Genomic DNA, 19,200 nt, shown 5'->3' on the forward strand with positions numbered 1-19,200 from the left:
AAAGGACAATTCCTCTTTTATCAATTCCAGAAAAAAGCCACTCTAATGTCATTTAAGAGAGATTTTTTTTTGATCCTTAAAACCAGATAGAGAGTTTAAAACTATTAAATGTGTATAAAAGCCGTAAACACTTCATAGGCCAAGAATCAACAATCATGAATAATAAAATTACTTCAGTTCTCTGGCATATTAGCAATTAGAATCTGTTGGCAGGGAAAACAACACAGCAAGACAAAACAAACACATTTTGATTCCCCCTCCTTCCTCGATGCTGCCAAAAGTCCAAGGCAACAACAATGTGTGTTGCTGTGCAGGTTTGACAGATTTATGAATACTCCCAAATACATGTCTTGGTTCTGAACAGAAATACAAACTGGGGCCAAGAGTGAAGTTTCTTGATAGGCTTTTTTGAAAGCCTAAAAGAGAAGACTAAATTAAAATGAAGATTTTGTTTTCTTAATTTATATCCCAGGAATTTTGTAATTGAAATTATTTCAGGGAGTGGTAGTAATATCTTGCCTTCATATTTTACAAAAGCTTCATAATTCACATATTACTGCTCAGTCTAAAGTAATAAACAGCACAAAACACTTCAATCTGCTTTGTTGTCAAGATCACAAAGTTCTTATTTGTGAAAAATTTGCATGAAGTTCTGCCCCATTTTTTGAATGAAGAGCACATGTGATGAAATGTAACTAAAAGTAGTGTGTTTCTCACAGTATTAAACAGAGAAAGTACACTGACAACTCATTACTAAAGTAATGTCTAGCAGAAAGAAAGAACCTATCTGCTTTGCTAGGTTTTAAAATTCTTAAATTAAAATTTTATATTGTTCTATTCTAATACATGTCTAAAAGTTCTGTCTAAATTTAGAATTTGGAGAAATGCTGAAGAATGAAAATCTGAACTTTTAATAGCTATTGTTTGGGCAAATAAAGTAATCATAAATCTTTTCTTAAATGAAGAAGCAAAATTTATAGTGCCATTATCTTAGATGTTATTTTTACCCTGACAGATCTAATAAATTAAAGGAAATATAGCTGCAATTTCTTATCTCTTTTGGTGAGCAACTGGACATGTGTTTAAACAAAACCTCGCATGTCTGCTGTTCATTAATAACATTTTGTTCCATTATATTTAATTAAAGGTAACATAATACCATGGGGCTTACGTTGCATTCCAGTGTCCGAGATACAGAAAGGTACAAAAATTGAGTAATTTGAGATTAAGGACACTAAATCTGCAGAAGAGAAAGGCCCAGAGAATGCCTGGACCTTCCTTCCCTGAATATGTAGTGAACATTGTGTCCTTGGGGCTCAAAAGACTTTTTCTGTTTACAGCCCCAAGAAATCAGCAGAAGGTCTAAAAATGCTTTGGTTTGTCAGATAGAACAGGGCACTCAGAGAACCTCTTCATGTTCCACTGCATTGCTCAGCAAATCAGAACAACACAAAGTTATTGTAACTGACTTAAAGCCAGGGATTAGAACTATCCTTCAACCATGCCTGGTGTAAAATGTGATGAAAGTCATGTATATCCATTCCTTCCCACAACCTCCCACTTTTCCCCTGAGATGCAAGAGGTTATAAATCCCACAGCTCTCAAGGATTTTCCCCAAATTTGTCTCCCTTTATTCCGGGTTGTTGTTTTGTGCCCCTAACCTAGGAGTTGCACAAAGTTTCCACTGTTATCCAAACAACAAAATAAAAACACCCAAGACAGGAAAATCTAGGTCAGGAATTTCTCAGAAGTTACACAATATTCTTGTGATGACACCCTTAAAGAAATATGTCCTCCTTTTGGAGAACCACATTTTGTCTGCTTCGCAATCCTCTTGGCTCATTCTTTACCATACCCTGACGTATTGCCCTGAACACAGAATACAACTTGAATCCCTCTCCTACAGGGAACAGAAGCATTAGCTTTTCACAATAACAAAATATGCTTGGCAAGACCACTATCTCTCCACACCCCAAAAAGACTTCTTTCATCTTTATTTTACTATTCACATTTTGTCCTCTTGCAATAAAGAACTATGTATTTAATCAGACTTTTCATAAACAGTTCAGCCCATATTTTTTAATCACTTCATATATTTGCCTTAGCCTTCCATTAGGCTTTCCTCATTTTCAGCAGACAAATCTAGCTTTATCAGTTCTTGTTTGTATTTGAATTGGCTCTGAACTGTAGGTTGAGAGAGGAGAGGAATGTGTATCGTGCCCTTCCTTCCTTTCCAGTTCAATCCCATCTCTCAGTTAAACTCAGCACCAAATACATGTGTGCAGCCAGCTCATATCCAGAATAATGTAGGTGTGTTATTACAGTTTCACAGGCTGCAGAATATTACATTAATTTACAACCCAAGATAATTCCAGTCTGTATTACTGGAATGCACACTGGCTGCATGGGTTGTTGTTTCAACTCACCAAAATTAACCTTCCATATTGGTTTGGTCTAGCATTTTACTTCTTCTTGAGTGCTTAAAATAGGACATATTAGAAAGTATTAAAGAGATATGCCCAGAGTCTGTGCAGCCTGCAAGAGTGAATATATGGCATGACTGTATCAGTCTGACTATTTAACATAGTGCTTAGTTGTGAGGTCCTGGACATGCTTTAGACATATGAAGACCTGTGAGTAAGAACTGTTGGAGAGCAAAAATCCTACATCTAAGAGACTCAGACAAGCCCACGAGGAGTTGCAATCTGCTGCTGATGTATCTGTGTTATTGCACAGATTGTATTACTATGATTGTACTACTTGTTACATTAAATATTGTTAAAGTCAACTGGGAAGCACAACAAACAGGAATGTGGGCAGCAAAGCAGTATTTGAAATTTGCCTCACAGCTCTTCCACAAGAGTTTACCACAACAGAACTGTTCTGTACTGGCAGTCTTAAAATTGTGAAAAGGATGTGTTTAGTAGCAGCATCTTCCAGATGAAGCTGATGTGTGAATCTGGCTAATAGACAAGAGCCTCCAACAGGTGTAGGGCCCAAATGATTAGCACTGGAAACCCTCTCACCAGGGACTAATTTCTTAAACACCGTAGAAACTATCACAGAAAAACAGGCTTGTAAAGGAAAAGAATCATTCCACTGAAGTCCTCACTGGCTGGATTTCCTTGGCTTTTGGAGCATATGAGACACAATGGAACAGTCAACTAAATGACACATCATCATGGACCTTTGAGGGGGGAGTCTGTTTTTACTGGCAAAACAAAAAAACTCAGAAGTTTCAATTCACTTGGCTAAAGCTAACAGCAAACCCACATTTTCAGCCTTTCATTACAAAGGAAGTTGAGGGTCCCTTTAGTTAAAAAGTAAAGCATGAAAGATCGATGTGAAGGGAAAATACCTTGGGCAGATCAGCCTTGGGCAAATCAGTTGGCAGTCCAGTGAGGGAAGAGAGCAAGAGGTCCAGTCAAGCAGTGAAAAGGCTTCTCCAGACCACTTTCAGATTGAGAAGGCAAAGGGAGTTGTCCACAAACAGCAGCTGCATATCAACATCTGTGGAGTGTTTCTAAATGGTCACAGTTTGCTGGCAAATCCTCCCTGATTATACAAGAGTAAAATGAAGGAGATGAGACGCTCCCATAAAAATTACCTATTAACACAAAAAAATATGCTTAGCATGATAATTTATCTTGTTAGTTCAAACTTCCAACGTGGTGAGAAAGAGACACCAGTACCACATCTTTCATTAAAAGCTAATAACTGAAAAAAACTAGGTTTGAAAGTTGTTAATTATGTCAGATAATGACAACTGAGAACACAGCTCTGCTGTCTCCCTGGCTCACGCACTCTGTACACAGATAAGCGAAATATTGGTAATTGCAGTGTAAACACAGATGGGTGATGAGCACAGGAACTGCTGCCTTCTGCTGAAATGACCAGCTCTGAGAGCTCAGCTGGGAGTCAGAAGCTGAAAAGCCATTTCTGCACCCAGTTACAAGGTATTACCCTGGAGTTATTTCTTCGACTGCAGGGCACCACTTGTTTCTCTGCTACTATAAATCTCAGCAACATTTTCCTCGCAAAAGAGGGATTCTTAACAGTACAAAACCCCAAACAAACAAACTCCAAACAAACCACAACAATTTAGTTAAGCCCATTACGTCAAGAGATGTAGAAAATTACTGAAAAACAAAGAGTATCCTCAAAGGTCAAAAGGAAAACAATATTTCACCTTGCTGGTGGTCCAAATAATTTACAGGCTTGAAAATCCAAACTACTTTTTCACCCTTTTGGAAAACTTTGGGTACTATTTATACACCTCTGCATTGACTTCCCTATTATTTCCTTCTTATGCATTGCTTTGAGTAATTGAGCTATTTTGAAAAAACAACCAAACACATTTTCCTCATATTTGGTATTTATACTCACAAGTATTTACTTAATACATATTACTCCTGCTGATTTATATTATATTATTAACAAATGGCTTTAGTTCTTATAAAGTTGAAATTTATTTTTCTACCTTTAGGTTTTGGACTGCAAATCTATTAAGAAAGTAAATGTTAGAGTCACTTAAAGGAAAACAAAAAGATATCAAAAATTCTGATATGCATGATGAAGTCATAAATGCTTAGGCACATTTTTTACTTAGACAAAGTCATTTAAAATACCACCTTTATCTCCAACCTGGAGAGCTTAAGGAAGCTGTTTATTTGGATTCTAGGCTCTAAACAGCTGGAAATCTCAACTGCTCTTTCTACAAATTTCTGGTTTTTACAACTTCCAGGCCAACAATAAAAAATCCCTCAGGTAAAAAGATTTCCTGACATACTTTTTCCGGTATGTGTTCTGGTATGATTTAAAGCCATCATTTGTCTGCTGGGTGGAACAAATGCCCTGGGTCAAACAGCCCCACAGAGCAGCTCTGCTGCTCTATTGTCCCTGATTTAGTTAACTAAAGAGAGCAAATACCAGTTACCAACAGGTCTGCATATTGAACCAGACAACCCTTCCAAATTTTACTTCCACTTTGCATATATTTGAAGAGAGGAAGAATCAGTTTACATTTAAAAATTCATTTGCTATTGAGAGATTTGACTCAATCTCAGCTGCTGATTAAATGTGTACATTATAAACAACAGATGGCTGAAGAAAACATGGCATCGCTAGCAGATAGCAGACTCCAACTTCTACAATTCCCTCAGCATGTGTTAAAAATTATTATGGATTTTATAAAAATCAATTTATTGAGGGATTAAAAAAGAGAGGAAAAAACCCAAACCAAACCAAAAAGAATATCACAGGACAGAGCTCAGCTACTCCAATTGCCCTGGATCCAAGATTGTGAAATGCAGAGCAACAACATACTTCCTTGCAATTGCTTGTCTTTCTGTGATAGAGAGGCCAGAAACCAAACCCCACATTCAGGCAGTCAATGTTATAGGTGGAAAGACAAGCTTCAAGTATGGTTTAGTTTGTTCTGTTTAAATATCCTTTATATGCTAAAGGACCACAGATCTCTAGAGCAAACTCTCATTATTCTAAAATGCTCATAACCAAATATTTGGGAATGGGGAAACACATGCAATTCTGCTTGACAGTAGGCTGCCAGTGAAAATGCAAACATGTTGTGATGTTTTTTAGCAGCTGAGAAAGTTCTCTCAGTTAACTAAAATTTTCTAAATACTTGGTCCAATATGTCTTTTTGAGTAAATCAGGAGAACACTTAAGCATAAGGATGAACAGAGAATATTTTACAATATATCTTCCACTGGGATGTAAGCCGGAGTGTAACCTACAGAGAAGGAAAGAGCTTGAGGAAATTCCTGGAATAGTATACCATTCAGCTGCAAGCTATAAAGAAATATATAGCAATCCATCGCTTATACTGAACATATGCTTTCAAAAATCACTCATATTTATCATCTGTTAGTAATAGTTTTCATGTTTTATTACCAACATGTTGTATAATGAAGAATTGGAAAAGCCACACGTTCCAAAGAAAAGTCTGTAATTTTCCTTAATGCAAACATACAAAACTTCATAGTACTATTGATGGGCCTGATCCAACCCTCACTGAATCAGTGGGAGTTGAATGAGTCCCTCTGTGCACAGGAAATGAATTGAAATTAATGAGACTACATATGGTTTCAGGGTAATTTATGCCTTTTTTGGCTGTTAATATTTATAAGACCTTAATCTGCTTCCACTTGTATCAATGTTCAACTCCCCTGACTGAGCCAACTCTACTCTGAATGTATAGCTGCATGAAGAGAAGGAAAAGAAAGGGTATTGTATGTTTGCAATTTACTGTACCATGTCATTACTTTTCTCTAAGATTATTTTATCTCTAAGTAAGGTTCCTTATTTAGTTTTAACCTTGGACAAGTTTCTTCCTAATCTAGAAAGTGCTGTTACCTCTTGTCCCCTTATCTGTCCAAACCTCCCTGGAATGTACACCAGGCTGCAACAGACCATACACAGACTGGATCACACTACATTAAACCTTTGAGAATAAGTTCTTTGCTGACAAACTCTTTTCAAAGCACCAGGACAAGCTGGGCCTTAGCTACTGACAGCTAGTCACACTGAGAGGTCAACAACAGTTTTCTAATAAAGCCTCTCCAGCATGGCTTTTGAGTTTATGCAACAGTGTAATTGCTTAGATTCACTCAGAAAGCTTCTGAAAATCTGCATTTATCATTCTTCTTTTCTTACAGAATTCCATAGCTAAAGCTGCTTCCAAAGAGCTGGCCAGTTTGTACAACACCGACTATACATATGGTCCAGGAGCAACAACAATCTGTAAGTACTGACCTAAATATACTGACAATCTATATTAAGTACTACTACACAGTTTTCTAGTGATTCTTGTTCCTCTTTCTAAGTAGTCCTCTTCTTCCTTCACATATGAAGAGGAATATATGGGACCTGTCATTTCTAAATTATGGGATAATTTATTCCCCAGGGATCCCAGGAAGTGTGTGACCCCCTAGAAAGTCAAGTGATGTAGCAAAATGTTTATGAATCCACATGCATAGCATGAGTTCCTAAATCATATACAACTTAGATTTAAACATAAAAACTTTGACCCGAGATTTTCTGCATTTCCAGTATCTCCAAGTCAAGGATGATGTGAATCCTTCAACCACTGTAGTGACACCAATTTCTTTTACTTTGCATTACATTCTGAGACACATCCTAATTACAATCCTATTTGTAATTTGTAAAGACTAATTATTCTACCCTTCTTGGGAACTCAGCTGTGGATATGGCCTCTGCAGTGCCAAAAGCCAAGTTGAGGTTATCTCAATATCTCCCATATTTAAGATCTCTTAATTACTTAAATATGGAAGCTAATTTCTCTTGCCTGTTTCTCCTTCCTCAAATAGTTAACCACCCTCTCCCAAACATTTTAAAAACCAGTTTCTTCCAATTTTTACAATATTTTTGGAGACTCTTTAGAAATGGCAATTTTGGAGGCTTCTTCCTTAGCAAGATAGACTGTTTTTATCGTACCAGCTACTGAAAAGGGAGGGTACTATTTGTCCAGCAGAAAATGATGGAGCCAAAATCCCAGATATACAATTGTTTCTCATCTCCGTGAACCTCAAAAAGCCACTCAGTGAGAGGGCATTTGCTTCCTATACCAAGTGTTTCTAAACACCACATGCAACTATGCCATTCTTCTGTTCCTTAGTCATTTCTCCCATGGTTTCCCCACAATAATGACAAGGAGGGAGCAGTTTAGCTTGTTTACATTTGCTTGCACAAATAGCTGGAACAAAGCTCATAAAAGGCCTAAAATCACAGCAGCTTCCCCATGAGCAGGATAAATCTATCAAATCACTGAATATTTCTTTTTATCTGTCCTTTCTGCATCCCTGGCTATGTGACTTGACTCCAAAGTATTTCCCATTTAATGTGTAGCCACTTTCCCAGTTAAGCTTTGTTTAATTTCTTTACCCACAGACCCTGCTGCAGGGGGCTCTGATGACTGGGCTTATGACCAAGGCATCAAGTACTCTTTCACTTTCGAGCTCCGGGACACCGGGAGATACGGTTTCCTTCTCCCTGAATCTCAGATAAAGCCAACCTGTGAAGAGACTTTCCTTGCTGTCAAATATATTGCCAACTATGTCCTTGAGCACTTGTATTAGAATGGAGTTCTAAAAATTATTAAAGTAGGCTTTATGCAAAGATGCCTTCCCTTTTTTCTTCCCTAAAAATGACTTCTTTATTTCTCTATACTTAATGCTCTTAAGTCATATTCTTAGTCCATTACAGGTCACTAGAACTACATGTTTTTCAAGAGAAATTTTAGAAATTCAAGAGAAATAAAATATTTTTATTGAGGCAAATGGCATAGTTGGGGGGGTTGAACAAGAATGAGCACAAGATTAATCAACCTAAGGTTAAGGTCATCTTATTGATTAAAATTATCTTTACACAAAGGAGATGGGCTGAGCATTAGAGCTTATACAGCCTAACTGTTAATCAGAATGAAAAGAACCAAGTGATTTACATATATGAACTTTCACCCAAACATTCATTGCCTCAATGGCAACAATAGCAAGGAGAAGCTCACATCACATACTTTTAAAATTATTTATCTGTGATGTGCTCTTGTGAATCTTCTCAAAATCCACCTTGGATCTGGCCCATCATTGAAAAATAATTTGGATTTTCAGTCACTGCTAGTCCCATCTGGATTCAGTTATGAAAATTATAATTACTATTAATGGCAAAAACTTGATATAAATCATGCTACCCTGCATTTAAGGCTCTCATTCTCACTACAGTAGCATCTCCCAAAGTGTTCTCAGAGGCCTGGTACTTCCTGGGGCCCCTCATGTTCCTACTGTCATGGGCAGAAGAATCATAAAGAGCCCTGAAGACTAAGTCTGGTGATAAATGAGTAACTGTTTCTTTCATGGAAAGCTGTAGAGAATTATCCCCTCCCAATCAATTTTCTGTACAGGTAATGTAGATCTGATTGGGTCAGTGAGTGAAAGTGATAAATTGCCACTCGAAATCTTTCCCACAGAGCTGCAGAAAATGTGTTTGGCATCTATTAATACTGTTTGGAGCTTGGCTAATATAGGACACACTCTGCACAATCATAGGGAAAAACCTTATGTCAACACAGAATCTGGCTGATCTCACTGCCACTGCCAGAAGCTCTGAACAGAGACTTCCACTGCCCACTGATGGTCCTGGAATAACCCCATTTCTGGTAGGTCCTTAGCCAATCCACTCAACACAGCCCCAGAAATGCATTTTACAGAAAATGCTTCTCCAAAAAAAACATCAAATTCAAGACTGTCAAAAACTACATGTTCTACCTTTTTGTCCCTTTTCAGTGGAAGGAAACAGGAAGACAGGGTCCAATTTAAAATTACACTTTCATTTGCATGTATAAGAGAAAGAAAGGCCACACATCCACTAGCCCACTCCAATTAGCCCAGCAGCACTCAGATTAAACTATTCCTCACACATGACTGATCCATCTGGTTCTGATCACTGGTGAAACTGAAGCCACGTGTGAAAGTAACACGTACCAATAAAAAGACGTCTCATTCTGTTTTGCAGAAGAAGTGGGGGGAAGAAATATCAATGTTACTAAAAACAGCACAGGATGTGAACAGAACATACTGGCCAGAACCAAACATGCCACAAAGGGCAGGAAAATAAATTTATCGGAATATGAAATATTTTGCTAATTTTAACTAAGTGTTAACAACTGTCCAGGGACTATTCTGACTGTAACTATGTTATTTGGGATGATGTCACAGGTTTTACACCAACTGCAATGTGAACTCTTGATACTCAGCACTTGGTAGTACTATGGTGCAGTTCACAAGTTCCATCAGCTTGATGAACTTGGAGATCTTTTGCAACCTTAATGCTTCTATGATTCCATTCTGTGATTCTGTGATCCAGTACCAGGCAGGCACTGTGTAAGACTGCAGGCAGCAAATGCACAGCTTCAAATGCAGTTGAGAGCCAGGTCACAGCACCCAGCAGTTCCAACATTAAAGTTACCCCAGTTAACTTAAATGTGTGACTCTGAGGCAGAATACAGCACACATTTGGTGGCTCTGACATTCACAAATCAAGTCACAGCAAGGCAAGTCACAGCAAGATTTTCTGTGCCTTCTCCCCAGAAGTTCATATTTTGGCCTTAGCTTCCCATTAGGTCACCTTATGCTTTGCTCATTTTCAGCAGACAAATCTGGTTTTATCAATTAAATTCTCACCAGAAGGCACTCACTAGCACTGCTGATCAAATTACACAGATGTAGAGAAGAGCAATCAAATGTGGTAGTATCATCCATGCAGCTTGGAATATAAACCAAAGAATATATGGAAGAATTTTAAGCAGGAAAGGACATTGTGCTAGCAGGTAAGCTTCTAGTCCAGAGACACTGAAAGAAAACATGGAGAGGATGCAAAAGTTCATCAAGAAGTCACATTGCTTCAAACTCTAGCATCACTTTCAAAAAACATGGAAATTTCACATGCAAAAACTGATTGGTAACCTATTCTCAAATTAAAGAACATGAAACTCCATGTGTACCCAAGAAAATGCCTTCTTATCACACATGCCCAAAAACCAGAACATATTGCCCAGAACTTTTGTGGAGTCTCCCTCCTTGGAGATGCTGTTCAAAACTTGGCTGGACAAGGCCCTGGGCAACCTGCTTTGTGCTATCTTGTTAATGTCTGCCTGATACAGGTCAACCAAGGACTGAGATAAATAATTTCAGCTTTTCCTCTTTGATTTATACTGCTGCTTTAATCAAATAGAAATGGAACATTCTGTTTTCTTAATTAAGAATCACTTCAAAAAGTTGCCATCTTTTTCATATGAAGCTATTGTTTAGTCAAATGCATTCAAACAGCCAATTCATTTCAGTATTCCCAAACTCAAAAGACCTGATGAAGTGCTTTAAAGACAATGTACTGCCCCTCTGCCAGGTCTCCCAGGAGTGACATTGGAGACACCAGACAACTCACAGAGGAAATGTCCCTCAGTACAGATCACAGCTGCAAAGGCCCTTAACAAAGGCAACACTTAGAAATTATTGATTCTTTAACACATAAAACGGTAGCTCACACACAAAAATGAATGAAATGCAGTTAAGTCCCAACAGTTGTGTGAGTTAAACATGAGCTTCTGGGGAAGGTATTTCCAAGTTGGCTCAAAGTCGTCAAACAACTGCTGACACATAATGGTAATTCAGAGAAGGCAACTTTTGCTCTTAATGATCCAGACACAACTGCCTCAAAATTGTGCTAGAAATTAAACCTGTGCTTACAGTGCAGCCTGCTCTGAACTCTGCTTTGCTGACATATGGCCTCAGCATGCTTCCTGTCACTTTGAATTCTTCCAAGGACAGATGTGGGCTGTGCATTGAAGCAGGTTGTCTCTGTGTTCCCTGCTGCACTCAGAACAGCTGCATTACAGCTGCATACAGCATTTACTGCAGGAGGAGAGGAAACAGCCAAATGCTTTTGATAATGGGACTGGGTCCCTGTCTTTTACAGGAAGGATGCCAGGCTACTTGTGGTAAACTTTGCAACCACAGAAAATAGAAAATTTGCTATCAGTAAGTGAATATCTACAGCTTAGCCAAGAAACAGGGAAATAGGGAATTCAACAGTTGGCAAGCACTAAAATCTTTTCTTTCTGCATTTAGCAGAAGACCTAAGATGCTTAACTGGAATGCTTCAAGGAAAGTATGAATCACACTGCTTTAATAAAAAAAATCAACTTGCAATTTCCTGGCTTCATGGGGAAAAATAAAATGCAGGTTTCTTTTTAATACATTTGATATGTTAGGGCATAATGGGGAAAGAAAAAGATAACAGTTCAGGAATAACAGCTGTCATTCCCACAGATCCCTGTGTTGTAGCTGCTGACTTGAGAGAGTGAAGCCACTGAGTACAGCTCCATAACACAGTGACCCACCAGCTCATGTCCAGAAGTGACATGGCTCAGAGCATCTCTGTTCCTACCAGAGTTAGCCCAGAACCTAATCAGCCTTCCACACAAATCAAGAGATGCTAGTGAATGCTATAAATGGCAAACAGAACTCAAAAGACAGATGTGTTGTTATGCAGCACAGCAGTGATGTCATTGCTGACACGTATGTTGCATGAGCACTCATCAATATGGGGCCTTTTTCCCCATTGCAAAGGTGCAACATACTCAGATTATGCAAATGCAAATACAGCAGTAGATGCAAAAAGCTTTTCACTTCTAGGTTTATGTCCCAGTTCATTGGATGTGGTTTTTTTATAAAGAAAACAACCTCGCATATGTGAAGTTTCCAAAGTTCAAGTTCTCAGCTCACTTAGAGAAAATATTCTAATGTCACTCACATCTAGAAACCAAGATCCTTGTCTCTTAAAAAGCTGTACCCACATATGACAGCAAAAATTCTGTCTCCTGTTCTCTTCCCTGGCCTATACACAGTAATGCCATGAAGGTCTCTGAATTAATTCTTCAGACTCCCTAAAAAAACAAAAATCAAAGGAAAAGTGGGTCCTCCCTGTGCTATATTTTCAAGCTCACTGAAAACAGCTATTTCATTCAAAAACTAAGCTGTGAATATTCTAAAAAACACTGGAATTTCACAGAGGGTGTTTTATGTAATTTTACACATAGCTTTTATTAATTCTTCAATGATTTTTTTAAATGTGCCTAGAAACTGAATTAATAAAGGGTTCAAAAGGATCATTCATTTTGTACAGACTTTCAGGAAACTATTCTGACATTTTTCTCAACAAATGGAAATACTGTTCATGACCTGAGGGCTTTCTTTAAGGATCATAAATAGAACATTTCCTATTTGAATGGAACTAGAATTCCTAATAACATAACGACATTTTATACTTTCCCTCTTTCAATATCCATCTTTGAATCATTTCTGAAAAGCAACAATGTAATCCTTACAAATGCAGAACACCTTTCCTCCATTTAAAAGGAAGGATGAATAGAAATTTATGCTTTACCTCTAGCTTTTGTCACCACTATTCCTTTGCAGTTTCAGTCTCTCACATCTCTACTGTAAGTTGTACTGTCACTGATAGAAGTTCTGGCAACAACATGTTCAGCAATAAAAAATTGTTTAAAAATAATGATTTTAAAATTTTAAGAAAAAATGCATTTTTATTATATGCTTTCTAAACTAGAAAATCAATTACATCTTAGAATTTAAAAAAAAAATTAAAACTTGCTTTTTAAAAAGCCTTATTACACTATACTTGCACTTGACTTTGTTCAGGTATTATGTATTTGGAAATCACAAAGCTCATTTCCTAGGATTGCAATGATATGCAGTTAAGAGAGGAGAAGTTCCTTGTTAATTGCATAGCCCAGTATAAACTCCTGGCTAATACTGAAAAAACCATTCTTGAGAGGCAATTCTGCATTTTATGTGCACTAACATATCCACTTAAAATCTATTAAAATGTAAAATATTAAAAATCTGAAATACAGACTCCAGTACTCTCACATGAAGTTCAATCCAGACTAAACTTCATGTGGACCTATCTGTAAAGCTCCAGTGCAAACCAGCTCTCTGCAGGGCTGCCCAAAAACTCCACTGTCAGGGCCCATCACAGCCCTGAGCACCTGAAAGCTTTGGTACTGGCAGCCCTCAGCTTTGCAAAGGTTTTTTCTTCTCTCGGGACAACTCTGAGTCTGGGGATCATCATTACCCTCAATTTGTCTGAAGCCCTGGCTCATTCTCTCATTCTCAGTTCCACAGTGTCACCAAGGAGGGAGTTGTGCCACTGCTTAGGGAGAGCTCCAGCCTGCCCAGCACTTGGCCCAGGCAGGAGGACAATTCTCAGAGCAGAGGAGCAGCACCACTCCTCCACAGACATCAGAGTGAGTTGTTTTCTAACAGGGAATGAGTCACTCTCATGCCTGTTAAAGTTCAATTAAACATCTTTAGGGGAAAATTTATGATTAAACACAGAATCAACACTGTTGATGGATACCACATATTTATCCAGGCTCCTGAACCTCTTTTAATATTTAATTTTGCTTTAATGACCATTATGTATCTAGAACCTGAATTACTCACAAATTAGTTAGAATCTTCCCTCACTTTTCATATCCTTCCAGGTTTCTGCACTCTTCTGAAACAATGTCTTTCCTGTGAAACTCTGTAAGCCAAGTAATATTTGCTGGCCATCATGGCCTTGGATTTTGAGAAAAATTCTGTCCTGCACATGACTATGGACAATTATCTTGAGGAACATTTGGAATCCCTTTCAAAATACTCTCACTATTTTGTGACGCTGTTTTGCTCAGCTTCCCTAACTCACTTTGAGGTGCAACTCAAGATTCAGTGCTGACATTTCAAGAATTCTCCTGGCATGCCACCATGTTACATGTTTAGTTTATGGAGAAATAAGTACATAAAGTTCATTAAAACACATTGAGTACTTTAACACTATGCACACAGAACTCAATGAACTCCTTGGAGGATAAAACTAGGTTCCTGATAAGACTGCACCCTATAAAACAATTGAACAAAACATCCACCATGACTTGCAGAGTGAGTGTGACAGACCTGAGTAACTTTAAAAAATCTCTGCTGAATCTCCCACTGGCAAGCTCAGACACCAGCACACATCTACCTGCTCCTGGCATCTGTGCAGGATGGACTTTGTAAGATTGCTACTTGAAGGCTTTTTCACATTAATATGTAGATTCCAAACAGTAAATTCAGCTGGGAATTTAAAGTGGAAGCAAAAGTGCGGATTTAATGGGAAGAAGCTCTTTCCAGTTCATGGAAATGTACTCCTCCTCTTACAGGAGTAAATTCAGAGAGGGGAAAAAAGCCCTACAAACCTCAAACCACAAGCCAGTCTCTTGCCAGTCTGCACAATCTCTCAGTTCTACAGTGCTTGGTGTTGTGAGGCATCCTACACATCAACAACCTTAAGGCTCTCTTAACTCTACTGCTTCAGGTCAGGTAGAAGACCATTTCATCAGTCACCAGACACTTTTGTTTCAAGCAGAATTCTAAGATGCAGGAGGTTCTTCAAGAAAGGCAGACACTGCCTTAGCTGCACAGTGAAATGAGACATTTTCAGAACACATCATTCCTTCCACAACAGCTCCTCAGCTAACTGAGAATCTCGGCAGCCCCCACCCATCCTGGAGCCAGACACGGCTTCTCACGACACCTTGTGGCAGCAGCACCAGCTGACAGGGCTTTGGTCTTCAAAAAAGTTACTTAAGATGTGAAACAATGATATTGCAGAAAATCAAACACAAACCAAAAAGACCAAAAAGCACCAGCTTATAATCACTTAATCTGAAGAATAGCAACAATTTTCCAAACAGGAATATTGCCCATAAAGACACAAAGCATAAAATAATAGAAGCATTATTTTAAAGTAATAAAGTCAGAAAACTGAAACAATCTAATGCAATTTGAAGTGCATGTGAGTGATAGATGTACAACTATAAAAATAATGCAATTATGAACTATTAACACTTAACATATTATTACATATTATAACTATTTCTTACCTCTTTCTAACTGGAAAATTAGAATTTTCTTCACACTTCCAGTAAATGCTTCAGGAAGAGAAGGGAAAAGCTTCATTGTCCAGAAACATAAGGACAAACTGACTCAATTAGGCTAATTTATTCTGATATTTATGTTGCATGCAACTGGATAAACAGCAAAATAGTCAATCTTACTTCCCATTTGTTTTCAAATTGTTTTGAGAAAATGCCTTTTAACTATACCTGAAAAAACAAAAATTGTGGTTCAATACTGTTCTACTGCAAACACATCAGTCCCAGAAGAATTAATAGATGGCCCACCTTGAAAAGGAAATCAGAGATAGCTCTAATAAAATAAATTAAATCCAAAAAAATTACGTAAATATAGTCTTATTTTCCCAAACACCCTCATCAAGGCACACAAGAAGGATGTTTTCTGAGTCATTAACTGAGTAAACACACTGGTTTTTGACAGAAGGTATTTCACTTTCTCTCTATGCAACTTGGTGCCTGAAATCTCTACTCAGCCCGTCACACAGCTTCTGGAAGAGTGGCAGTTTTTCCTGTCAGGGCAGAAACAACTGGCTTTGCCTTGACTTGGTTGGAGGTTAACAGAATAAAATACAAACAGATTTTATGTAGTCAGAGATGAGCACTGGAGGACAAAAAGAAAGCTTCTTGGAGGAATATTTAAGCAGACCTGTAACTCCTACTGAACAGTTTTTCAAAAAGGGTTTTCAAAAGCATTGGCTGTAGCATCTTCAAAGCAATAAAACCCTACACCAGGAATAACTCATATTTGTTCTTCAGATGTAAAAAATAATAATCTATATTTTGCTCATGTAATCTACACTGAGATTACTGCACCTACTTGTGTGTCTGCCTTACTCTCACCTGTTACTGTGTTGGGAAACACACTAGAGTTAGCAAAGACAGCCCTGCCTGCAGCAGGACTGAGGACACCAAGCACCTCTCCACCACAGGATCACACACAGCATCAGCACCCTATGAATCAGACAAAAAATTCCTAACATTAAAAAAAGGCATTTGGCATTTTCCCAAAGGGATACTCAGAAGCAACACAGTTTAAGTCTGCAAAGTTCCTGAAGGATTACTGTGCCTCCAGAGAAACAAACCAGATTTTAAGCCCTGCCTAACCTCTTGTCAAGCTGCAGACATTTACTTTGTTTGCAATACAGAACTTTAATTTATAACCTGCTAGAGACCAAAAACCAGAATTTTGGCCCAAGATTTGCTGGCACAGTTAACACAAACTACAATTTATGTGAAGTTGTGAAGTGTGGATTGGCCAGCTGAAGCATGAATGGAGTCAAACTCTCCTCCAGTATTATGGGTGTGCTTTGGCAAGACCCAAAGAGGCTGCTGGGAGCAGGGAGAGAAGGTACCACAGACACTGCAAATGGCAATATCCAGTGGAAAAGGTGACCAAGCTAAATAGAGAAACAGCCATGGGCTACAAACCTGCAAATCCTGACCTCCATTTGCTTCCACTCTGAGAAATGCTCTATAGACTTCTCTTGGATGAAAATCAGGTTTTTGGTAATTTCTCCAACCAATTGAGGCAAAGTCTCCACAGCACAACCGCAGCCCCCACCGGTGGCAGAGTCACCACGAGGGGCCGTGGACACCTCACCTGCGCTGCCTCTGGGGCTCCACGCTGAACTTCATCCTCCTGCTGCAGGAAACATTCACCACATCTCACCTCACCTGCTACTCTGAGCTGCAAAAAAGAATTAGGCTTCTTTTTTTTTTTTTTTTTTTTTTTTTAAGAACCCAAATAGACACTCAAGTGGCCTTTAGGTGAAAACTAGAATAACTCTGGAGAATGATATTACCTCAGTGAAGTAAAGCACATCTTTGTCTCAGAAAGCAGGTTTGGAGGCAGAGTGGCAGGAAGGTCATCCTCATAAATTGTGGAACCCTGACACAAGAAGTGATCTCTCCTGCCTTCAGAAAGGAGTTTCTCAAGATCAGCAAACTTTCTTCTCATGTAAGCATCCTCTACTGGCAGGGGTGAAATATACTTTGTATCTTTGTGCAGTTACGCAGTCTTAAATACAAATACTATTATTTCATGGATTCAAAACCACAATGTTTTGAAGCCCAGGACCCTTCTCTCCACCATCTCCACCAATTTTTTGATACACCACCTACAGTGGTAAGGCCCTAGACTTACCTGAAAGTGCCAAATACACTAAGTTAGGAGAGAGTGCAAAGAAAAATGCACACCCTAATTTGTCTTCATTTATATGCTCTGGCATAAGGTACAAGCTGTGCTTTAGAAACTCAAACACACAAGAGTTTATGAGCAGGTCAGTCCCTGTGGCCTGCATTCCTTTAACTAAGATTGTCTTTCCTATACAGATGAAACCATGTATAAACCATGCCAATTTTAGTAGTTTTCATAATTTTTTTCTTCACAAGAAGCCTAATCTGACAAGACGTGGAATATGAGGTGCTGGATATTAGCTTAAATAGTTCCAGTATTTTTTTTTAATTCTCTGTGTAGAAAGGACTGTTAACACCAACCTGAGCAGGAACTTGTCTGTGGCACAGGGCAATGTAGTAACACATAGACCACCTTGGAATGAGCCTGCCCTAGACACTGCTAACAGGATTATTGTGTCAATCATTGAAAACAAATGTCTCTAATGCTTTTACACTCCACTGATTTTACCCTGCAATTCCCAGATTCAAATGTTATAAATATAATCTTATTTGCAGCCATTGCTGCCTAAGAGAGGTATGTAAATCACCCCATGAGCCTGCACCAGTGTGAGGGAGTGACTGAAGCTGTCACTGCTCTAATTTCTAACAGCCTCCCTTCCATCAAGGCATATCTAAGTTTCCACTCATATTCTTAGCTGCTGGGTTTTTAATGGATACAATTCCATAAAAGTAGCTAATTATGATGAACAAGTACTTAGAAACGCTAACACAGAACTCAAACTTCCATGAAAGTGTTTGTAATTGTGATGAAGTAGCTTGTCCAAGAAGCATGGGAGATTCTGTCCTTCCAAGATAACCTAATCACAATGCACCAGCGTGCCAGAAAGCTGAACAAGTCCCCAGAGAACTTCCGAAGATTTGATTTGGTTCCTTTCATTAAGCACTATGTTCAGCAGACCAGATGCAATTTCAATTAGAGAAGGTAACAGTCAAACCATGTTCAATTTCCTCTGTACGGAGCTTTTGAGACTCTAAGAGTTCACATTACCATGTGGTTTTAAATCCCATTGTGATTGGTATCTCTCAAAACAGAAAATCTTACTTCAAAATTAAAAAATACTCTTTCCAGACCCATTGCACATAAACAGCAAAGAACAGTGATTGTTGTGACAGACAATGTTATTACCATCTCCATCCCATTTGAGAATGACTCTTTGAGAAGTACTGGCAGTACTTACAATAAAAAACAATTTTAGACCTCATCTTTATAAGGAAGATCACCTTGAAAATTACTTCTTACACAGCAAAGACTTTCAGATTTACTTCACTATCAAGAAACAATTTCTGTCCTGTAATCCAAAGAAATTTAAACCAGAATGAAGAGCATTAACCAAACACCTTTCAGAATCCAGGTAAGAACAGAACAAGCCTAAAAATCCAGCCAAAAGGAAAGAATATTCATTCTTTCCATCTTAAAAGAGACCAAAACAAAGGACCAAGAGTCTGAACCCAGC

General features: G+C 38.4%; 1 protein-coding gene and 1 long non-coding RNA gene across 3 annotated transcripts in view; one reads left to right on the forward strand and one right to left on the reverse strand.

The window, feature by feature from the left end:
* The window catches only part of CPB1 (carboxypeptidase B1), a 17,703-nt gene extending 9,546 nt beyond the window's left edge, over positions 1-8,157 (forward strand). The window contains exons 10-11 of the mRNA XM_063166948.1: positions 6,678-6,762; positions 7,930-8,157. Coding sequence (XP_063023018.1) covers positions 6,678-6,762; positions 7,930-8,117 — 273 coding nt within the window. The 3' untranslated portion in view covers positions 8,118-8,157. The remainder of the gene's footprint in view (positions 1-6,677; positions 6,763-7,929) is intronic.
* The window catches only part of LOC134423689 (uncharacterized), a 26,829-nt gene extending 7,791 nt beyond the window's left edge, over positions 1-19,038 (reverse strand). For both annotated transcript variants that reach the window (XR_010029179.1, XR_010029180.1), the window contains exons 1-2: positions 15,518-19,038; positions 3,359-3,555 (exon numbers count right to left, since the gene is read on the reverse strand). This is a non-coding gene — a long non-coding RNA (uncharacterized LOC134423689). The remainder of the gene's footprint in view (positions 1-3,358; positions 3,556-15,517) is intronic.
* Positions 19,039-19,200: the final 162 nt, after the last annotated feature.

This window comes from Melospiza melodia, chromosome 12, assembly GCF_035770615.1.
Source record: "Melospiza melodia melodia isolate bMelMel2 chromosome 12, bMelMel2.pri, whole genome shotgun sequence".
Taxonomy (NCBI): domain Eukaryota; kingdom Metazoa; phylum Chordata; class Aves; order Passeriformes; family Passerellidae; genus Melospiza; species Melospiza melodia.